This window comes from Monomorium pharaonis, chromosome 10, assembly GCF_013373865.1.
Source record: "Monomorium pharaonis isolate MP-MQ-018 chromosome 10, ASM1337386v2, whole genome shotgun sequence".
Classification (NCBI taxonomy): Eukaryota; Metazoa; Arthropoda; class Insecta; order Hymenoptera; family Formicidae; genus Monomorium; species Monomorium pharaonis.
This window is the reverse complement of record NC_050476.1, coordinates 15,596,867-15,618,721: the sequence shown is the minus strand read 5'-3', so window position 1 is coordinate 15,618,721 and position 21,855 is coordinate 15,596,867. Positions and strand designations below refer to the sequence as shown.

Below are 21,855 nucleotides of genomic sequence, written 5' to 3'. Positions count from 1 at the left end.
CGATTACATGACGAGATTATAAATTATTAATAAAAATAGGACAAATTTAAATCGCAATAAACTTTTGTAAATAAGAAAGTCGAAAGAGAGAAAGCAATGGAAACGTATGGAACCTGCAAATAATATAATATTTGCCGCATTAAATTCTCTCATCGTTTTTATGGAATATTAAATTAACGAAGATTTGTCACGATTGATTCTTTATCATTCTCCTTTCGTAACCACCTTATTAGAAAATTACGAAATGCACGAAATACTATCCCTAATATGCACTCTTTGTAAAATAACACAATAAAAAAATATTCACGTTTGATCTAACGACTTCAGGATAAATTATTCGATGCAACTTCTACGGTAATTATAGGTAATTAGAGATCAATGTTATGTCAAGTATCGTTAGTATGGTTAACTAGAAATGATTTTCTCTTGTATATGATAGAGAACTTCGAATTTCTTCTATCGTTAATACATTATAAGTCACTGAAAATCTGTCGTAATTAATAATGCAATTAAAGGTAGAAGAAACTCTGAATTCTTTTATTGAATTTTTTATTTACTCTTGATTTGTATTTAAAATTGAACTTTGTACTTTTATACTTTGTAATTTAGCAGGAATATCTTTCCCTCTAAAGTATTTACTGAAACACGATAAACGTCATTTTCAACAACAGTTCCGATCAATATTATTAAAGTTTCATTAAATGTCATAAAATTTGTTTAACAATATTACTATTTTTTAACATTTTTAACATTAAACACGATACGACACTCAGAAAGAAAGTATCGTGCTGATTATTTAGCGCAGTTTTAGTGATAATTTTTGATAATTTTTTTTTCGATCGTGTGTAACACTAAAAATATAAAGAAATGATAATTGTTAAAATTTTATTTTATTCAAATTACACATAATGAAAGTAGAATAGTACAAACTAAAGATGTTGTTAAACGTGGTAATATTTATTGTATTTGTGTACTACGTAGTGCTTGAGAGGGAAAGAGAGAGAGAGAGAGAAAGAGAGAGAAAGAGAGAGAGAGAGAGAGAGAGAGAGAGAGAGAGAGAGAGGGAGAGAGGGAGAGAGAGGTGTCATACTAAAATGCGCGAAATACTTATCCATAGTATGTTACACTCTTTGTAATAACACAGAAAAATATTCTCTCTTGATGTAACGATTTCACGATAGCTTAGGCGCAATGCTATGATAATTATGCTTAAAAATTAATGTTCAATATCATGTATTGTTAACACAACGAAGGATTTTCTTTTATTTATAACCATAGAAAACTTACAGTTTCTTCTACCTTTAATTGCATTATTAATTACGACAGATTTTCAGTGACTTATAATGTATTAACGATAGAAGAAATTCGAAGTTCTCTATCATATACAAGAGAAAATCATTTCTAGTTAACCATACTAACGATACTTGACATAACATTGATCTCTAATTACCTATAATTATCGTAGAAGTTGCATCGAATAATTTATCCTGAAGTCGTTAGATCAAACGTGAATATTTTTCTATCGTGTTATTTTACAAAGAGTGCATATTAGGGATAGTATTTCGTGCATTTCGTAATTTTCTAATAAGATGGTTACGAAAGGAGAATGTATAAAGAATCAATCGTGATAAATCTTCGTTAATTTAATATTCCATAAAAAACGATGAGAGAATTTGATGCGGCAAATATTATATTATTTGCAGGTTCCATACGTTTCCATTGCTTTCTCTCTTTCGACTTTCTTATTTACAAAAGTTTATTGCGATTTAAATTTGTCCTATTTTTATTAATAATTTCTAATCTCGTCATGTAATCGCGAGTGTGCGTAGCAGCCATCGACGCAAGCTTAGGTGCGGTGCGGCGAGACGTGGGAACGGCGACGACGCCACGCTTCTCCTTCTTTCCCCCGCCGCCGCCGGCAGCCAATGCTTGAAACAGTAGGCCGTGCTATGGCTCGAGCGGCTCGAGCCCTTCCTTCGGCGCGCAAAGCGCGCTCTCATTCGCATAATTTAAAAAATTTATATCTCGATTATTAGCAGACCAAACCCACAACAATATTGAACTTTTATGTTCATCTCGATCCCATCTACCTTTTTATGAACAGTGACCAGTATGCTCTGGGACTCCCTGTATACATGATTTCGCATTTATCGCAAAGGTAGCATGTATTTATAGTGAAATTCGTACAGGTGTTTGATATATTGAGGATACACATATCCAACATTTTTTAAATTTTATTTCAAGTTTGCGCGATTTGACGATGATTAATTTTTTCAAAAAAAAAATCTTTAGTTGTAAAAATTTAGATTCGTGATCATTATTTCGTTCTACCGTTTCGTTAATTTTACGTCGGCGTAATTTTAAACGTTTTCCATTGTTTTGTCAAATACTGTGTTGTTTATCAATTTGTACAATTTTTTTTCAAATTTGTTGTGCATGTTCCAAACCAAGTTCGATGTAATTGTAGAGCCATGAGAATTAAGTAAATTACAGTACGCGATTTATGTTCACAATACGAAGATGAGACCGTAACGCGTGCACTGCAAGTTACCTTAATGCATGACGTAACGCTTTTTATACAAGGTCGTGAAAAAATTTTGATATTAACCTATCGGGTTATTGCGCATCGGGAAGAATGATAAACCAGCTCGTCATGAATATAGTGTAGATATTCGACCTTGAGAATGTAACCCGGAGTTCACGTTAAAATTAGAGATGTCTTCAACCCATCGAAATTCGGCGTAGAGTAACGGTTGATATACATATATGTATGTCGTTCATCCGTACAGATCATTAAAATACATCAGGAACGACAATAGTTCTGACGGATCGTACATCTGCATTACTTATACTTGTTATTAACTCGCGCGTATCTGCCGGAACATTAACTAACAAGGGAACCTCGCGAACCCGAAAATTCTGATTTTAATGAAACTTGGCATAAATGTAGAAGGGGTAAATACATAAATTTAGAAATTAAAAGTTGGTGCTTATAAACGGTTTAAAGGGTTGAAACCACCCTTCAAAAATGTTGAATTTTTGTCTTTTCTCGATATATCTCGTAAACTAAACAAAGTATTAAAAAATGTTTCATACAAAAGTTTTACAGTATAAATACCTCTATTTAACTATGCTATTTATTTTTTCAAAAAAATTTTTTTTCAAAAACAAATTTTTTTTCTTTGAAAAAAAAATTTTTTTGATTAAAATAAATAGCATAGTTAAATAGAGGTATTTATACCGTAAAACTTTTGTATGAAACATTTTTTTATATTTTGTTTAGTTTACGAGATATATCGAGAAAATGCAAAAATGTCTTAACTTTCAAGTGTGGTTTCACCCCTTCAAACCGTTTTTGAACCAAAATAAAACATTTCTAAATTAATATATTTACTTCCTCTACATTTATGCCAAGTTTCATTAAAATTAGAAAATTTTTTGTTTGGGCTTATAAACGGTTTGAAAGAGTGAAATTACCCTTTAAAGGTTGAGATATTTTTACCTTTTCTCGCTATATCTCGTAAACTAAACAAAATATTAAAAAATGTTTTATACAAAAGTTTTACAGCCTAAATACCTTCATTTAACTACACTGTTCATTTTTCAAAAAAAATTTTTTTTTTAATTAAAATAAATTTTCAATAAAATTGACTTTTATGTATATAGCATTTATAAAATAATTATACTATCTTATACTACGTTCTATTTATATCATCTATGTGTATATTATGTATGTTATATGTTATCTATGTTATAATACTATACATTTATATTATCTGCATCCCTATATGTATTAGTTTTCATCTAACAGTTGCGCAATATTAGAGTAGTCACGTTGCTTTCACACAGTTCATTCTGTCTACGTCACATATTTCACATTCAAGTTTTATATTCGTCATATCACGGTATATATTATATATGAAATGGAAATCACGTATTAAAGTTTGATATATTTATTAATGATGTTACGCGTCATTTTCACATCTGTATCAAGTCTAACGTGTGCTTGATCAGTACATCAGTATCACATCTAACGTGTGCTTGATTTTTCTGTTAGATTATTTAATTAAGCGAAGCATAATGTTACACGTAAATGCTGCGAATGTTCTTAATATGTTTATTATTTTATTTCAAATTATAGATATTCCACCTATAAATGAAAGAGAAATACAATTACGTGATGTGATAGAGGATATTATAACAAATGATATTATAACAGTGAATGTGATTTATCATTTGATGTACACACTGATACTGCTTTAGAATTTTAAAATTATTGGGAAGTGGATTTACCTGACATAGAATATGTAACAAATGATAAAGAAGAATTTTTTTAAAATGATAATTGTGGTAGGGACTTCACCTTTTTGAAGCGACGTTGCACTCCTAAAAGAGAGTGTCGGCCTTTTATCACTTCTCCAATATTCGACGGCTTTCTTTTTATAGCTACTATTTAAAATTTCGTCTTCTGGTTCACAATTATATTCATTATCAGATTCATAATCAACATTATCATTTTCTAAAAATTCTTCCATTTTATCTGTTACATATTCTATGTCAGGTAAATCCACTTCCGAATAATTTTGAAATTTTAAAGCAAAATGAGTGTGTACATCAAATGATAAGTCATTCACTGCATTTGTTATAATGTCCTTTATCACATCACGTAATTGTATTTCTCTTTCATTTATAGGCGTATGTGTAATTTGAAATAAAATAATTAACATATTAAGAACATTTGCAACATTTATGTGTAACATTATGCTTCGCTTAATTAAAAACAATCTAACAAGAAAAATCAAGCACATGTTAGATGTGATACTGATGTACTGATCAAACACACGTTAGACTTGACACTGATGTGAAAATGACGCGTAACACCATTAATAAAGATACCAAACTTTTATTAATACGTGATTTCATATATGATACATACCGTGACATGACGAATATAAAACTTGAATGTGAAATATGTGACGTAGAGAGAATGAACACTGTGTGAAAGTAACGTGACTACTAATATTGCGCAACTGTTAGATAAAAACTAATACATACAAGGATGCAGATAATATAAATGTATAGTATTATAACGTAAATAATATATAACATATATAATATACACATATATGATATAAATAAAACGTAGTATAAGATAGTATAATTACTTTATAAATGCTACATACATAAAAGTCAATTTTATTGAAAATTTATCTTAATTAAAAAAAAATTTTTTTTTTTCGAAAAATAAACAGCGTAGTTAAATAGAGGTATTTATACTGTAAAACTTTTGTATAAAACATTTTTTTATATTTTGTTTAGTTTACGAGATATATGGAGAAAAGGTAAAAATATCTCAACCTTTGAAGGGTAGTTTCACTCCTTCCAACCGTTTATAAGATCAAACAGAAAATTTTCTGATTTTAATGAAACTTGGCATAAATGTAGAGGGGGTAAATAAATTAATTTAGAAATGTTTTATTTTGGTTCAAAAACGGCTTGAAGGGGTGAAAGCACGCTTCAAAGTTGAGACATTTTTGCATTTTCTCGATATATCTCGCAAACTAAACAAAATATTAAAAAATGTTTCATACAAAAGTTTTACGGCATAAATACCTCTATTCAACTATCATATTTATTTTTTCCAAAAAAATTTTCTTTCCAAAGAAAAAAAAATTTGTCTTTGAAAAAAAATTTTTTTTTTAAATAAATAACATAGTTAAATAGAGGTATTTATACTGTAAAACTTTTGTATGAAACATTTTTTAATATTTTGTTTAGTTTACAAGATATATCCAGAAAAGGCAAAAACTCAAAATTTTTGAAGGGTGGTTTCAACCCTTTAAACCGTTTATAAGCACCAACTTTTAATTTCTAAATTCATGTATTCACCCCCTCTACATTTATGCTAAGTTTCATTAAAATCAGAATTTTCGGGTTCGCGAGGTTCCCTTGTAAGTCCGCCACATGTACTGTGTTTTATAAATATTATCATATTGATATCAATGAGCAGCTCAAAGTTGATGAATTTATACTTTAGTATGGCGTTCGACCTGGCAACATGTACCTAGCAAGCAAAATAATGCAAATTTTGCGTAAAGTTTATAACAAACTCAAGCATATTTTTGCAGTATAATTGTAACAAGGTGTATCCGCAAAAAGCTTAGCTTTTGCTGATAAAGCTTGTCGCAATAGTGTGATGCATATTTTACCCAAATAACAGGGTAAAACTTGCTAATAAAGCATAATAGCAAATTTATAGCAAAAACAAGATAAACCTTTTTGTACAAGGTATGATAGAAAATTTGTGGCAAGAACATGGTAAATCTTGCCGTACACAATATGATAGCATTATTATGCATCAAGAATATGCTCTTTCTATGAATTATTTGCTAACGTTTGTGTTTACAGACATCGAGAAGTTGGTTTTTCTCCGGTACAACTGGCACGCTATACTCTGGCTTTAAATGCAATGTGCATGGATCCAAGACAATTTCATGGTCACGATTTAATCGGTACATTGCAACATCATGAACCGCCGACCGATTATGATTTTGCGCTGACTACACTCGCAGCATGCAGTGCGCAAGCACATGTGCGCAAACGACAAATGCGTCGTCTTTTAGATATTGCTAATGCCGCACGTGATCATAACATCGGTGAGTTGTGCTTTCTATTCACTTAAAAAATTAGATTAAATTGTAACAATAATAAGTTATATTAAATTCTATTTTAGATCTATGATTTAAGATTGATGAATATGTGGTGCGCATGAGATAGAAATTGTAGTAATAGTAGTATAAGGAAACGGGTAGATGAGGGGAGAAAATAGTCTTTAATATTATCTAGTCTTATAAAGTTCTCCTGTGACTCTCTACTGGTTTCCAAATTAACTTGTTTATCTTAGCCTAGTATTATATACAAGACCTGTAAAACTGAACTGTTGCTACTCTTACTAAACTGACGGATTGAAATAAGAGTATATAAAGGGGATCCTAAAGTTGGCTGTTTTACCGACATTCTGTTCAACCGTTTAGTATTTATAATCATATAGTTTCGAATTGAATTAATTGAAGAATTGAAAATTCTTTTACACGTTTAAAGTATGTACATACACAAATAAATCTGAGGACGAATAGATCAAGACCAAAAATGCAATAAAAAATTTTTAAGTTTATTTGTTCATAAAAATATTATTTGTTTTAAAATATAAGTTATGTAGCTAATACGTACAAATAGTACACCACAGTTCAGAATAGATTGAGAAATAAGAATATATTCGTCGAATTACGATTACAAGCCGTAAAAAGAAGTTATTTATTGGATCAAATTTTGTTCATTTAAGCGCTTTCACTACAGATTTCTCAGTGAAAGCGCTTAAATAAACAAAATTTGATCCAATAAATAACTTTTTTTACGGCTTGTAATTGTAATTTGACGAATATAGTCTTATTCCTCAATCTATTCCGAATTGCGGTGTACCATTAATTTGTACGTATTAACTACATAACTTGTATTTTGAAACAAATATTTTTATAAACAAAGATAAATGAATGACTCTACATTATCGACCTCGATCAAGTTTGACGGATTGTTTAGCATCCTCTTAACCTTTACTGGACCGGTATGTTTTTGACCGACTTTTTTGTTTTTAGTGCTAGAACTTTTTCATCAATGTCATTGGGTTAAATGGTGAAAATGCTGACCCCGCCCCCTCGCGCCACTATAGTGGCTTCCGGTCTGGAACGGACAATTCATACTTGTTTCATTATTTTTTTTACTTTTGTTGGTTAAATAATAATAAATATTGTAAGATTAATTGTTTAAACAAAAAATTAAGTTAATATTTTATAAATAACTCGTATAAAAACATTTTTACCATAATTTATGTTGGAATAAAAAAATGCATCATTTGTTTTATATCAATTTATTTTACAAACAACAAGATGAGTATTTGAAATAATAATACTGGTACAAAAACACATAAAAACCCAGATAGCACAGGACGTTCTCTAAATCATTCTGAATATGTCTCGGGATATCTTGGGATCTTGTCAGGATATAATAGTTGAATTATTGTAAATATTTTATATAAATACTTTATGTATAATATAAGTTTGACTTCTAAAGTAAGTTTAGAATGTTAGATTCTGTAATAGTATTAATATGAATTAAAATTCTACTCATATTTTGAGGACATTCTTGGGATGTTCTGAGGATATATGTATTCTAGCTGAAAACGTTATTCTTAAAATATTGTATAAAGAGTTTCATTAGCTATAAAATGTCTGAAGATAAATGTGATGACTGTATAAATATCAGACATTTTAGATAGCACAAAATGTTTTGAGAATATGATACCCTGAAAGTCCTCAAGACATTCTAAGACAGTCTTCAGGACATCCTAAGACAGTCCTCAGGACATCCTAAGACAGTCCTCAGGACATCTTAAGACAGTCCTCAGAACGTCCTATAATAGTCCTCAAGACATCGTACGAAAAATCCTCAGGACATCCTACAAAAGTCCTCAAGACATCCTAAAACAGTATTCAGGGACATCCTGGACGTATATTAATTTTGAAAAAGACGGTAAATTAATATAGCAAGTGAGAAATTTTTGAATATCGTACGTATTTTTAGAATGTATTGCAAAATCAAGTGTGTAAAAATGTCGACTTCAAAGTCAGTTTGAATGTCTACACTTATTGAAACAATGTGGCATATCAACAATACTAAAAAATTATAAAAGACATTAAATAATGTTTTTATTTTATTTTATACGAACGGAGCAAAAACAGTTTTTTTAATAAGTTATTCCACATGCTATTTCGCGCGCATATGTAAAAATAATTTTAAAAAACTGTAAAACTTTATATTTATTAGGTGTACAAATAAGTTTTCGCCGTTTTTTATCAAAAATTGGGCATTTATGATTTCAACCGATATGAAATTGTTTGTTGAGTCACCCCTAATGTAAGTGCAAGTTCTTCTTGCGTTTGGCACGAATCTTAATCTAATAATGCTTCCGATTCCGTGTCTTCGTACACTTTCGGCCTTCTGCTACGTTCTTTGTCTTCGATGTTAAATTCACCGTTCTTAAACTTTTGAAACCACTCAAGATAACTTCTTTCACTTAAGGCAGCCTCACCAATTGCTTCTACAAGCAATCGATGCGCCTCAGCTGCAGATTTCTACAAATTGAAGAAGTAAATCAAAAGTTCCCGAAAATGATTCTTATTCCCCAGGCAACCAGCTGACGTCGAAATGACGTGAATATAACGTCAGTTTTTGACCCGTTCAACGTCAGTCTATGACATCAAATTGACGTAATGACGACGTGAGTTTGTCTCGTCAAAAATGACGTCAGGTTAATGACGTTTACTTACGTTATTTTTATGACTATCCCAGGTAGTAAAAGTCGCCGTTATTTTGACATTTTAGAAAATATTTTGGGCACATGTCCTATATATGCAGTATACTTGCGTTGTGAAAATATCGAAATAACATAATTATAATATTAAAAAAAATTTACGTTGTTTCTCAACAAGCATCGTTATACTGGGGAATTGCCTAACTTCCGCGGTCACCCATCCAACTCTGAACCGCCGTCGACGTTGCTTGACTTCGAACATCGTACGCAACCTAGCACTTCGTGATGATCCATGAACACTTGATGCTCATGAATACATATTTGTTATAGATCAGTTCAATAGATGTCAGAAACATGAAACTTGACGTCTGAATGTACGAAATATTTACGCATAATACATAAATATACACAATTTTTTAACAAAACCGTGTTATTTAAATAACTCTTGATGGAAATATTTTATTGAAAATCTTTTTCAATTGATCCATTTCATTGGAATTTATTAAATTCATTAAAATTTATTAAAACTCATTTAATTCATTAAAATTTTATAAAATTTATTAAAATTTATTAAATTCATTAAAATTGATTAAAACTCATGTATAAAATTCATTAAAATTCATTAAAACTCATTTAATTCATTAAAATTTTATAAAATTCATTAAATTTACTTTAGTGTTATTTAACAAAAAAATAAATTATATAAATTTTAACGAATCTTAAAGAAACCTTAATAAATTTTAATAAATTTTAATTAAATTTAACAAATCTTACTGAATTTTAGTGAAAAGGGATCAATTGAGAGAAATTTTCAGTAAAAATTTTAGTAATATAATATTTTCATCAGGGACGTCATTTAAATAACGTCATTATGACGTCTTATTTACTTTTTCCAACTGACGTCACTCCAAAGACCAATAGTTACGTCATATATAACGTATACTTATGACGTATATACTGACGTGATTGTTATGACATTTAAAATAACGTCAGGTCAGTCACCAATTAGTGACAAAAATCACATAAATTTACGTCATTTCGACGTCAGCTGGTTGCCTGGGTCGGCTCAAAACTCGACATTTCCGCACACAAAAAAATACATATACTGATAAAAATTCACTAATATTTCAAGGTTATGTTGTTAACAGATGTCCAACCTTACGATAACGGCATTTTAACTATAACTTACTGGTGGCACCAACTTTTGTTAAACAGCGAAAACTTATTTGTATACCTAATATTTATAAAAATATAAGTTAACTGTATATGTTTTATCCTTCTGACAACATCTATTGTCATGATCTATAACAAATATATATGCATAAACAAGAAATACTCATGGATCATCACAAAGCGTTAGGATGCGTATGATCTTCGAAGTCAAGCAATGTCGGCGATGGTTGATACTTGGATGGGTGATCGTTTTCTCGAGTACAAAGATTAAACATGATATAACAGGTACGATTGTCGCTTGGCTGAAACATTGGTATATTCTTCTTCCTCTTACAAAATTAGCGTAGAAATAATTTGAACTTTTAATTTTTTGTTAAAATTTTTTTCAATTTTCAAAAACTCTTAAAAATACTTAAAAATATTAAAAAATTTTCTAAATTAATCAGAATTTTTTATTTTTTAAATTTTTCTGAGAAACGTTTTAATTTTTATACATTTATCAGAAATCCTGAAAAAAATCTAAAAAATCTGACAAAAAGTGGTCATTGTTTGTTATTTCTGAGGATGTCCTGAAGAAATCTTATGGTATCTTCAGGACGTCTGGTGGACTCTCCTCAGGATGTCCTAGGACGTCCCGGTATAAAATCAGGACGTCCTTAGAATATCCACAAAGTCCGTCCTGGACATCCGTGTGCTATCTGGGAATGTTTTATTATGGCAGAAAATTCAGAACACATTCAGAAAATCTGTTTTGTGTGATAGACCTTGAAGCAAGGTACAATGCATAAAGGTACACCGCAGTCTTCACAATTGAAGGATGTTCTTTTTCGAGACGAATTTTTCGAACAAACAACATATTGTCTTTTTGTCTGTAATTGTGACGGGAAATGGCGAACAGTTAGCCAAAATGGATTTGATAAATTGCTGGATCGCTTTACAACTTTTTTAGTAGCAGAACTGAACTTCTTCAGCATCTTGTGAATAATTTTAAGTTTTATCTGCGGAACAAACAAAAGAGTATCCGGATTTTTTATTTTATATAATGCAAACGCATTTACCATAGACAAATCTACACAGTGAAAAAGTTTCTTGTACCATTTCATGGTTTTTCGTACGGTTTCGCGTATTGATAATTGTCGGTCTGTAGTATCTATTCCACCCATATGTGTATTATATTGTAGCTGTCGGTTTTACAATGTCTTCTTGAGTTTTATAATCTTTTTTTCTCGTTGATGACATTTCGTTTACATGTGCGCTGGTTAAAATAAATACGTATGGCCTGTCTTTCCACTTTACGCAATAAAATGTAATGGTAATAATTCTAACAATGTAACGTGCAAAGTGCGCTTTTTGAGAAGTGTTCTCGTTTTTTAGAATACACCAGCGTTCTGTTGCGTAGTAGTGTTGATTGAGCTTTAACGTCGCGTCGGTTTTGTTTCCACTCCCCCCACCTCCACGTTTTAACTATTTACCGATACACGTGCCGACATAAAGAACATTTTGTTAGCAAATAAAGGTATTAAAGATGTGCTAAGGACAAGCTTGATAAGATTAAATATAGGCACGTCTTTATTGCAATACAAAATACAACAGAGTAATAACTGTCCGGCTTGGACGGCGGATGGAGACACAGACACACAAAGAGAGAGTGTGTATGTAGTAGAAACAAAGCAGAAAAATAACTATAGCATCTCAGTACTGACAACTTATAAGTACAAAACTAATACACTAGTGTGTCTGTTCAATGTAATGACTCTGTTAAACTAAAATAGCAAACACAAATTTGAATGTATGAATCACTTAGTTTAACACATTTGTTATAATATTATTAAGTTAATTGAGACCAGAAAAGTGTATAAAATTGACTGAAACAGTTCGAAGCCACTAAAGTGGCTACCGGTCTTGTAAAGGTTAAGTGTATTAGACAAGTTTTCATCGATTTCAATCTCGTTTCACTCCAAATTGAAACCAAATCAAACATACAATGGAAACTAAACCAGTACGTACCTATGTTTATGTTGCCGGCTCTATATTTATATCAGCGGGTTTTCAGAGTGACAAGGCATATCCATCCCTACGTGACGTCATATCCTTTCGCGTTTACGAGTTCTTCTCTCGTCTCACTACTTTTTTGGAACTCTTATCCATATCCATGTGACGTCATATCCTTCTGCTCTTACGAATTTTTCTTTCATCCCACTTCCTCCTCGGAACTCTCAGCTTGGAAACCGTCCACATATGATACTCACATTATTTGAAAAATCAAATAACGCGGGTAGGCAAAATTTAGGGTTTTGAAAGTCTTTTAAGAAGGATTAGTGTTTTCTTACGTAATTTTATGCACTAAATACAAATTTGATCACAAAAAGTGCCTATCACGTCAAGTTTTTGAGTAAAATAATTTAAAAAAAAAAAAAACGATTTTTGGCTATAATGAAAGAATAGAGAAAAAGAAAAAAAATTTTTGTCTACATTTTCACAGTTTTTTATAGTTCTTATTAGATTACAATTTTTTCTCTTTAAAATGGATTTTTGTTTTTTAATGTACAATTTCTTTTTGCCAAGATACATCAGTTACAAATTATGAATTTTTGAAACTATAGGAGAACCGAATTGATTCAGAAACTGGCTCGCAAAGACGCGCTTTACTTAATGCAATTAACTATTAATACTGAAAATCTATGTATAGTTCACATTACGTATACTATAGATTTTCAGTACTTGCAGATATATATCTAGTCACAGCCCCAATAAAACCGTTACGTGACGTTCACGTCGAATCCACGTGATTTACATAGATTACCTAGATGCAGGTTTTTCCAAAAGTTATCCACGTGGATGCAATGTTCTTTTTTTATTGCTGTATCGAATTCTTTTATCTTTGAAATATCTATTAGATTTTTGTGGATATATCTGTTAAGAAATATTTGTAGGGAATTTACATGGATATTTCAAGAAACGCCGCGCTCGTCCGTCAGTTAGTGCACGGCGCCGTCGACAGGTGACGTAATACTCTCAGGAGTAAAGTACACGCGCTATATAAAGATCACCCGCAGCACAATTAAGACAAGCAATAATTAGCTTCCTGCCCGATGTGAAAGAAGACCGCTACATAATACTTTTATGATTTATTTGGTAATACTAAAGGAGACGGACTACTTCACCGATTTGGTTAAAACTTAACAATATTGTGTGTTTTTGTGCGTAGAACACGAATCTGGCAGAAAAAAGCATCGCTTTCTTATTTTAAAATGTTTGGGTTAGGTTAGGAAAAATTACGAGGAGGGGGTGCATTTTCTGAGAATATATAAATTCTTTTTATGCACATATATGACCACGGGACCATGTTCAGTCGCAACATTTAAACGTGTACTGAGTAAGTACACGAAAATACAGCAACTAAAAGTATAATGTTATACACTGCAATATAATATTATGTAAAAATATTGTAATTGAAAATTTAAACATCAAAATAAAAAATAAAACAAAAATATACTAGGTATGTATATAATAATCCATATACTTTTTAACATAAGATTAATTTCGAACTTAAATAAACTATAAGAAATGATAAAAAATAAATTATAATTTGTATTCAGTTGTACTAACTTTGGACTAAGAATTTTAGAACTAGACTCTAGGCTTTCACTTTATTAATTTAATTAATTCCTCAGGAGGAAGGCAGTCAACACAGTTGGAATTTTTAGCTAAATATTTTGTTAGCAATAACGCATTATATATATACATGTTAAAACATCAATTCTATTTCTGTACTTTGTTTTCATAAGCGATAATTGGGAAAAAATCCGTTTAGCAGAAGCACTGCTATGTGGCAAATAACATAAATTTTAAAAACTGTACAACTAATGGACAAAAAGGTCCATTAGTATCACCAAATCCATTTTTTTATTTTTTTAAAAATGAGATTAATTCATCTATATTATTTCTTTCTTTCTTTAAATTTCTTTTTAATTTATTTCTTTGTTCCCACTTCATCCCTAAATCCATCAGTTTCTCTTTCCCTATAATATTAAGAAATCTAGCAGTTAATTTCAACAAATTTGGTTTATCATCCTCGAAACAGTTATTTGGATCAAAAATGGCAAGATTTACGAGAGTTTCATCCTTGAAGTTAACTCTTTTACGAATTTCTGTACAAAGAGTAACCAAAAAATTCAAGCACTTCACTCATACTTCGTCGTGTACAACGCTAGCATTCATATTTTTTAAAATAATAAAATTTTCAGCTTCAAACCTAAATTGATATTTCCAATGGAAAGAAATAGGTCAGGATTAGCGGGATTAATATCACTGACTTCTTTATTCGTTAAAATATTTGATTTTATAAAATATTTTAGTGTTGTTTTGTATGAATTTTTGATACTATTTTGAAAAGTAGAAAACTTGGGTGTTTCGGACTGAAAACACGTGTTTAGTCTAACAACTAAAGTTAGTACCATCTTTAAAAATTTGAAGTGCAGTTGGAAGCTGTAATCTAATAAACAATTTAAGACAAAATTAACGAAGGTTGCATCTTCCTCCATTACTTCCGCCTGGAAATAGAGAGTTAGTGCCAGCCACTGCTCGCATATTCTGTTAACTGTCATTTGTAGAGATAGCTACCGCGTTTGGCACGGTCTTAAAAATTTATGTGATTCTAAGTTTGCAAATGATTGAAATTCCTGAAATTCTCTTTGTCGTTTAACACTGTGTGCAAAAAAATTAAAAGTTTTGCGACAAAATCTCTCTAGTTCGTCCGGAAGCTTTAAACAAGCTTTCGACGCACATAAATGCAGAGTGTGAGAAATACAGAACATCACAAACAAATTAGGTATTATATTTTCCAATTTAGCTTTTACACCATTGATTTGACCCATCATTACTGAAGTATCGTCCGACGCAAAATAAATTCTTTATATTGACTCCATTTGCTTTGAAAATACTAAGAATTTCATTAGTAATTGTTTCAGCGTCACCCTTTGCTAACTCAAGCAAGGCGAAGTGGTAATCATAAACTCTGTCGCAATCATCATCAAAAAAACGGACAGCTACCAGCAAACATTTTTTGGTTGAAATATCTGTGGTTTCATCAATGATGATTGAAAAAAAACTTTTATTGAGTTTTACTGAAATTGTTTTTATAACGTATGGTGCAATAATACCCACCAAACACCAAGTTACATATAACGTACCTGTTAGTTGTAATTTCCCACTCAACAATGTAATTGTAATATAACACACGTGTTATATTTTGGGTATTGACAGTTGTTTTTGTTCGTGCCATATTCAATTCTGTGGTAATTTGAGAATTATGAAAAATTTGGTCATATAGTTTAGTAGCGTGATTCATTCGTGGAAAAGATAAATTATGTTCTGCGAAATTAATACATAATTTTAACCGGGCAAACTTAAGATCGTGTTATAGTTTATAACGTTTATTAGAAGTTAAAGCTTCCTCTACTGATATGGCTCCTTTTATTTTTTGTTCATTTTTTTTAAGAAAATCGATCTCAAAATGCCTAACCAAATGTGCCTTCCCACCTCTTAAAGATTTTGAACAGTAGCGACAATACACAAAGTTATTTTTGTTCTCCAACCATTTAAATTCTTTACTCTAATTTTCTCAGTACTTCCGAACTTTATATTTTCGTTTTCTTATAACCTCGGGCTTAATATTTTCATCAACAGATGTTTCTGTTTCTTCTGAACTTGAATCGTCTAAATTAATTGCTGATCTTTGTTTGTTGTATCTGTGTTGCATTTTGTATGTTTTCATCTTGTTGAGAAGAGCCAGGTTTATTAATTTTATTTCGTTTAACAAATCTGTAATGGATAAGGTTGTAGAAGTAAAATTCACACTTTGTAATTTGTAACAACAAACACCTACCTATCCACTTGTTTCAGAATTTTTATTCAAGGTAGGCTGTCACAGGTGCAAACAAACACAAAAATCACAGCGTCGCTGTTGCGTACATAATCGTGCACAATAGAGATAAGAACAAAATGCGAACACGTTCGCACACATTTCAGCACACGGCAGACCGGTCGGATCGCTTCAAAGAAAAGCCGATATTTTGAGAAAAATTGCGGTAATTATTACGGGAGGTCCACTGAGGCCGTCACCGACACCGCGGCGACTTCGGTCGCACGGCGGCACGATTGGTTCAAGTAGGATCGTCTCGCGGCAGCATTGATGTCGGCGTCGCGATCTTGACGGCGCGACGCTTCGCTTTGGCGGTATTCCGGAAGCGCGGTACCATACGTCGCGACACGGTCGGCGGATTGTTTGATCCGGATCCGACCAATAGAAATTTCGGAAAAATAAGGATGGTCGGATATAAAAGGGCCTCGTCCTGTGGACGAGCGAGCATTAGAAGTCAGAGCGCTGCCGAGTTTAGTCCACTAAACGATGCACTAAACGATCGAGTAAAGTCTTCGCGAAACTTGTGTGCTGAATGACTCAGGGTAGACGTACCCCCAAGCGTTGTCGACGTGCGTGACGTGATTGCCAAACACCGATTTAGGGTGTACGCACCCCAGGCGTCATCGGTGAATAATGACTCAGGATCTACGGATCCCCAGGCGTCACTGGATAATCGACTCGGGGCATACGCACCCCAGACGCCGTGAAATACATATGCGTGTGGAGTGACCACGAACAAACGAATTAAGGCACACGTGCCTATAAGCATTGTAATTTATAATAACATTGTGAGCACACATTATACCACAAAACATTGTGAACTTTGTGTGCGCGTTGACATAAACACAAAAATAAAGAAATTGTGAAACATTAAACGCAGTGTGGATCTTAACCCGTCCGCGCTGACACAGAACAGTCGCAGCCGTAGGCAGGTACAATTTATATCACAGGTCATCAGACTTATAGCGTTTTTTTACTTATAGCGATTTACTGACTCGACCCGACTCCGAGTGGTTTGTTCTTTTCCACTGCAAGAAAAGAGATAAACTGTGCAAAAAATGAAGATAAAAGGAACAGACCATTGACCCGGAGTCGGGTCGCGTCAACAAATCGAAAACGCTATTAGATTTGACTACATTTTCTGAAATTTACGTGATCACTAACCCGATCAATCATTCGATCATTGTTGTCTCACTCATTAGACATTGATTGGAGCGAGTCACGGGTTAGGTTAGGTTAGGTTAGGTTAGGTTAAGTTAGGAGAATTGTTTGGCTGATTAACTAAAAATGAATATTGTAACAAAATATACAAAAAATGTATAGCGAAAACTAAAAAGTAACAAAATAAGCTATTTTTTCAAAAGTAGTACCACCGAACCATTAATTTTAAAAAGTACTACATTTGGTACAATTGTACCACCGCGACAACACTTGCTATCTTTTCCTTGAAATATGGGAGTATTTATAGTAAAAAATAATCGCTAAGTGGCCCGCCGCAAAAGAAGATTTTGCGTACGATACAATCTTGTTGGCGTGATCCATAATGGCGTGATCAATATAAGTGGCCGACCCCGAGGTGTAGTGAGTCTCGCCAAAAAGAATGAAATATAGAGATCTCTTTTTTATAAAATTAGACAGGTGCTCAGAGTGGAAAGAAGTCCCAAGCATATCTATATTTTTTTCACCGATTATTACTAAATTTTTATACGATTGTGAGAACTCATCCAATTTATTAAAAAACGAAGACAACACCAAGCCACCCGGTCGCCTATAAACAATCGCTAGCAATATTTTAGGACCGGAGAGTGAGTTTCTCTCTCTTACTTCTAGAATCAGAAATTTGGTTTTACTTTTATCTCTATTTTCCAATTTATAAAGTTCCACGCCTTTCAAAGATTTATGAATGTAGCAAAGCAGCCCCTCCCTGCATAGGGTTACCACTGACATCAGATATTAAATTACGATCATTTCTGAAGGCTTCATAATTGCCACTTACATCAACGAAGCCGGACGGCAATTTCGAATCGAGCCAGGTTTCAGTGAGCGCCAAAATACTAGGGGCCCGCTCTTCCATATAACTTAAAACTAGATTTATTTTATGTCTAAATGAATTAATATTAACATGCACAATCTTCAAAGAATCCCGAACTGAAGACACCGCAGTCCGGTCTTGAGCGAGTCAAATCATTTGATTTAGGTCGGCCTTGCATGAGATATTTATGATGTCAGCGGCAGCGGTTTTGCGCACATAAATGCGTTCATTCCGTACTCAAACACGTTCATAACCATTCGCTTTTGCACGATCTCAAGCACGCTGCAGCAATTTGTACGTAACACTATTCAAGAATTCGTTTAGGAACATTTTTCTGTCACTTAAGTTGGACATATGCACAAATTTTCCAAAGATTTCGGTTACAGGAATTACACCCTTAGCAATCTTTAAGCGCATGATAGCATCACTAACCTGCACCAAAGTAATACACAGAACTAACGAGAACGAACTCACTGAAGCACTTGATTTTGGAGCCACGCGCGCAGTTTCAAATTTAGAATTTATTCTATGGACGTCGTGTACATGCGAATAAAGATGATCCACACCAATAAACTTAAAAATTTTACGAGTAATCTGGTGATAATCTAGAGTGTTAGCAACTAGCAGCCGGAAACAATAATTTCAGCTGCCGAAGTGTTTATTAGAGCTGTAATCTGCGTTATGGACGACCTAAGCTCACTAATATCAGAGAGCGTCTTTGCTATGTCGTTATTCATCCGATTTAATCGGGCACTAGTATCTCGGCGAAACTGGTCCAATTTAGTGTTAAGATTTTAATTGACGGCGGCCAACTCATTCTGCATGCTAAGATTAAGGTTAAATATAGCGGTCAATTTATCACCGATTTCCAATTTTTCAAATTGTTCCCTGTTCTGAGGTACAGAATGCACGCTATCTCTATCCTCAGCAAGAAACAACCAGTTTGGGAGAGCATTAGACGAAGAGTGTAAGGTAGCAGTTGTCTCGACCAACGAGTCCGGTGTACGATTTTGCAGGTCACGAGTTTTATTGCTTATTTTTCCTTCGAGACTCTTAAAAGATTCGATACAACATGGATGCGCAGAATTAATTGCAATATATAAGGCAGCACAGCCCGGATGGAAATCGTCACGGTACTCATTACACGTCTCAAAGTTTCGGACGAGTTTATAACATTTAGCATATAACCGATCGCCCGTATCTACCGCGTTTGGCCGCTCCTGCCGGCGATGTCGAGGCATGTACAACAAACACAAGCAAGAGCAGCATCAAAAACTACTTTCACGAAAAACTAAATAATTCAGATACAAAACCACTTAACCGCCTAACTTACAATACTAAATTAACGATATTCGGTAGAATAATGGTCTAATCTTGGTAATTACTAAAATATGAAAGTCAATGTCCATTTGGAATTAATATTGCAAGTGGTAGATAAAGACTGCAACACCAGGAGATAAATGACACAACAATAGTAAAGAGCAGCCTCGTTGATTTCCACGCGCAGCAGAAATGTTAAGGAATGTAAACAGCCAGAAGAGCGCGTGCACGGGAGAGAGACGGCCGGCGTAAAAGCAGGATTGAGAGTCGGAAAATTCCAGAAAATTTGCCACCTTCGAATCCGAAGAAACGTCCAAGGAAGCTGAAAAGCACTCAGTGGACACTCACCGTGAGAAAAAAGGGTCAAGCAAGTTCATCCTTGACCGTGAATCTGCAAGAACGTTATTCAACGTTTCCCGTTAGGTTTATTTTCATTCGTGCTTTGTCACAGGTGTTGTAACTAAATACAAGGTGGTCTAACTCTTCTCTTTCGCTCCCACACTGACATCTGGTGTTGTCTACGTAATCTTTCGCGCTAAACTTGAATTTAAGTTGTAATGGTTAGATTCTAGCCTATTGAACAAGACTGCAGCTCTTCTCGGTAAATATGTTCCTTTGAACCATGGACTTCTTTCTTCTCTCCTATAGAAGTTTTCAAAGTAAAATTTACATTTTATTTTTTATTGTGATTCCAATTCTTTATTGTTTTTTTTGTATAAGTTCTTTTTTGTATTTGTTTCTTAAGTCTCTGTCTGGAATCTTGAGTTCTAGCGTTTGTTCTTCTTCTGTGGCCTCTTTCTGTGGCTAACTTGTCAGCTTCTTTGGTCCAAATTCCTTTATGTGCCGGTATCCAACCAATGACTACTTTGTTTTGAGTTCCTTTTTAATTTTAAAATGCCATTTTCTAATTTCTAACAAATAATTATTTATGTTAGTTGATATTTTATTATTTTTTACTGTTTTTAGTGTGCTTAGATTGTTCGTCAATATCAAAATGTTTCGTCTGACTTTCTTATGAGACGCCCATTCCATAGCCTTTGCTACTGCACATGCTTTCGCTGTAAAAAACTGGCCGCGTTATTAAGACTCATAGAAAAACCTCGTTCTTAATTTTCTACGAGGTAAGCACTTTTTACCGACGGTTTCTCTTCTATTTTGGATCCATCCGTGTAGATCTTAAAAGTATCCTGATTTAGGCCATATTTCTCCTGTATTTCATGTAATATTTCTTGTTCTGAAAACTTTTCTATTAATGTATTTTTCTCCAATTTTTAGTTCTAGGTTTAATTCTTCTGTTATATCCTATTAGTTCATTTTGAACAGTTCTTCTCTCGTATTTTTCTCTATTATTTCACCGTCTCTTTTCACTTGATTCCATGCTCCCACTATTATGCTTTTTTGTACTATGGGGAGTTTATCCTGTTTCTCATTTCTTCTCTTGCTAATGATTCTATTTCTTCTATTTCTTCTTTTTTTGTTGATGTATCTTGACTTGCCATTTTTATCAGATACTTTCTTGCTAGTAATCTAGCTCTGTTTGTCATAGACATCAATTTTGTCTCTGCCAGTATAACATTTGTTGGGGTACTGTTCCTGTACCCTATTGCTATCTTTATGCCCATATATTGGGCCTTTTCTACTTTGTTTAATGAATTTTCTCTGTTCGTAGGCAGGTAGGTAAACTGCATTCCAGGATAGACCTTATAAGACATCTATAAAACAGTAAGGCTGTGTTTACTTCCATTCCTCGTGACACCTTGTTTGCGCACTTTAAGATGTTATTTGCTTTTCTTGCTTTGTCTCTCATTAAACTGCAGTATTTATCGAAGTTCATCTTAGAATCTAACCAGATTCCGAGAAATTTTGCCTCTGTTTGTATTTTAATCTGCTCCTTTTTAAATCTTATTCTCGTTAATTTATTTACAATCCCTTGTTTGTTAAATTCTATTATTTTGGTTTTCTGGGAATTTATTTTCAATCCTATTCTCTCGAGTTCTTCTTGTATATCTTCTAGTACGCTTTTGATCAAGTTTGCTCTTG

General features: G+C 32.9%; 1 protein-coding gene across 1 annotated transcript in view; it reads left to right on the top strand.

Annotated features, from left to right (window-relative positions):
• LOC105834094 (uncharacterized protein CG3556-like) overlaps window positions 1–21,855 on the top strand; it is a 106,976-nt gene that overhangs the window by 51,074 nt on the left and 34,047 nt on the right. The window contains exon 4 of the mRNA XM_036292674.1: window positions 6,409–6,656. Coding sequence (XP_036148567.1) covers window positions 6,409–6,656 — 248 coding nt within the window. The remainder of the gene's footprint in view (window positions 1–6,408; window positions 6,657–21,855) is intronic.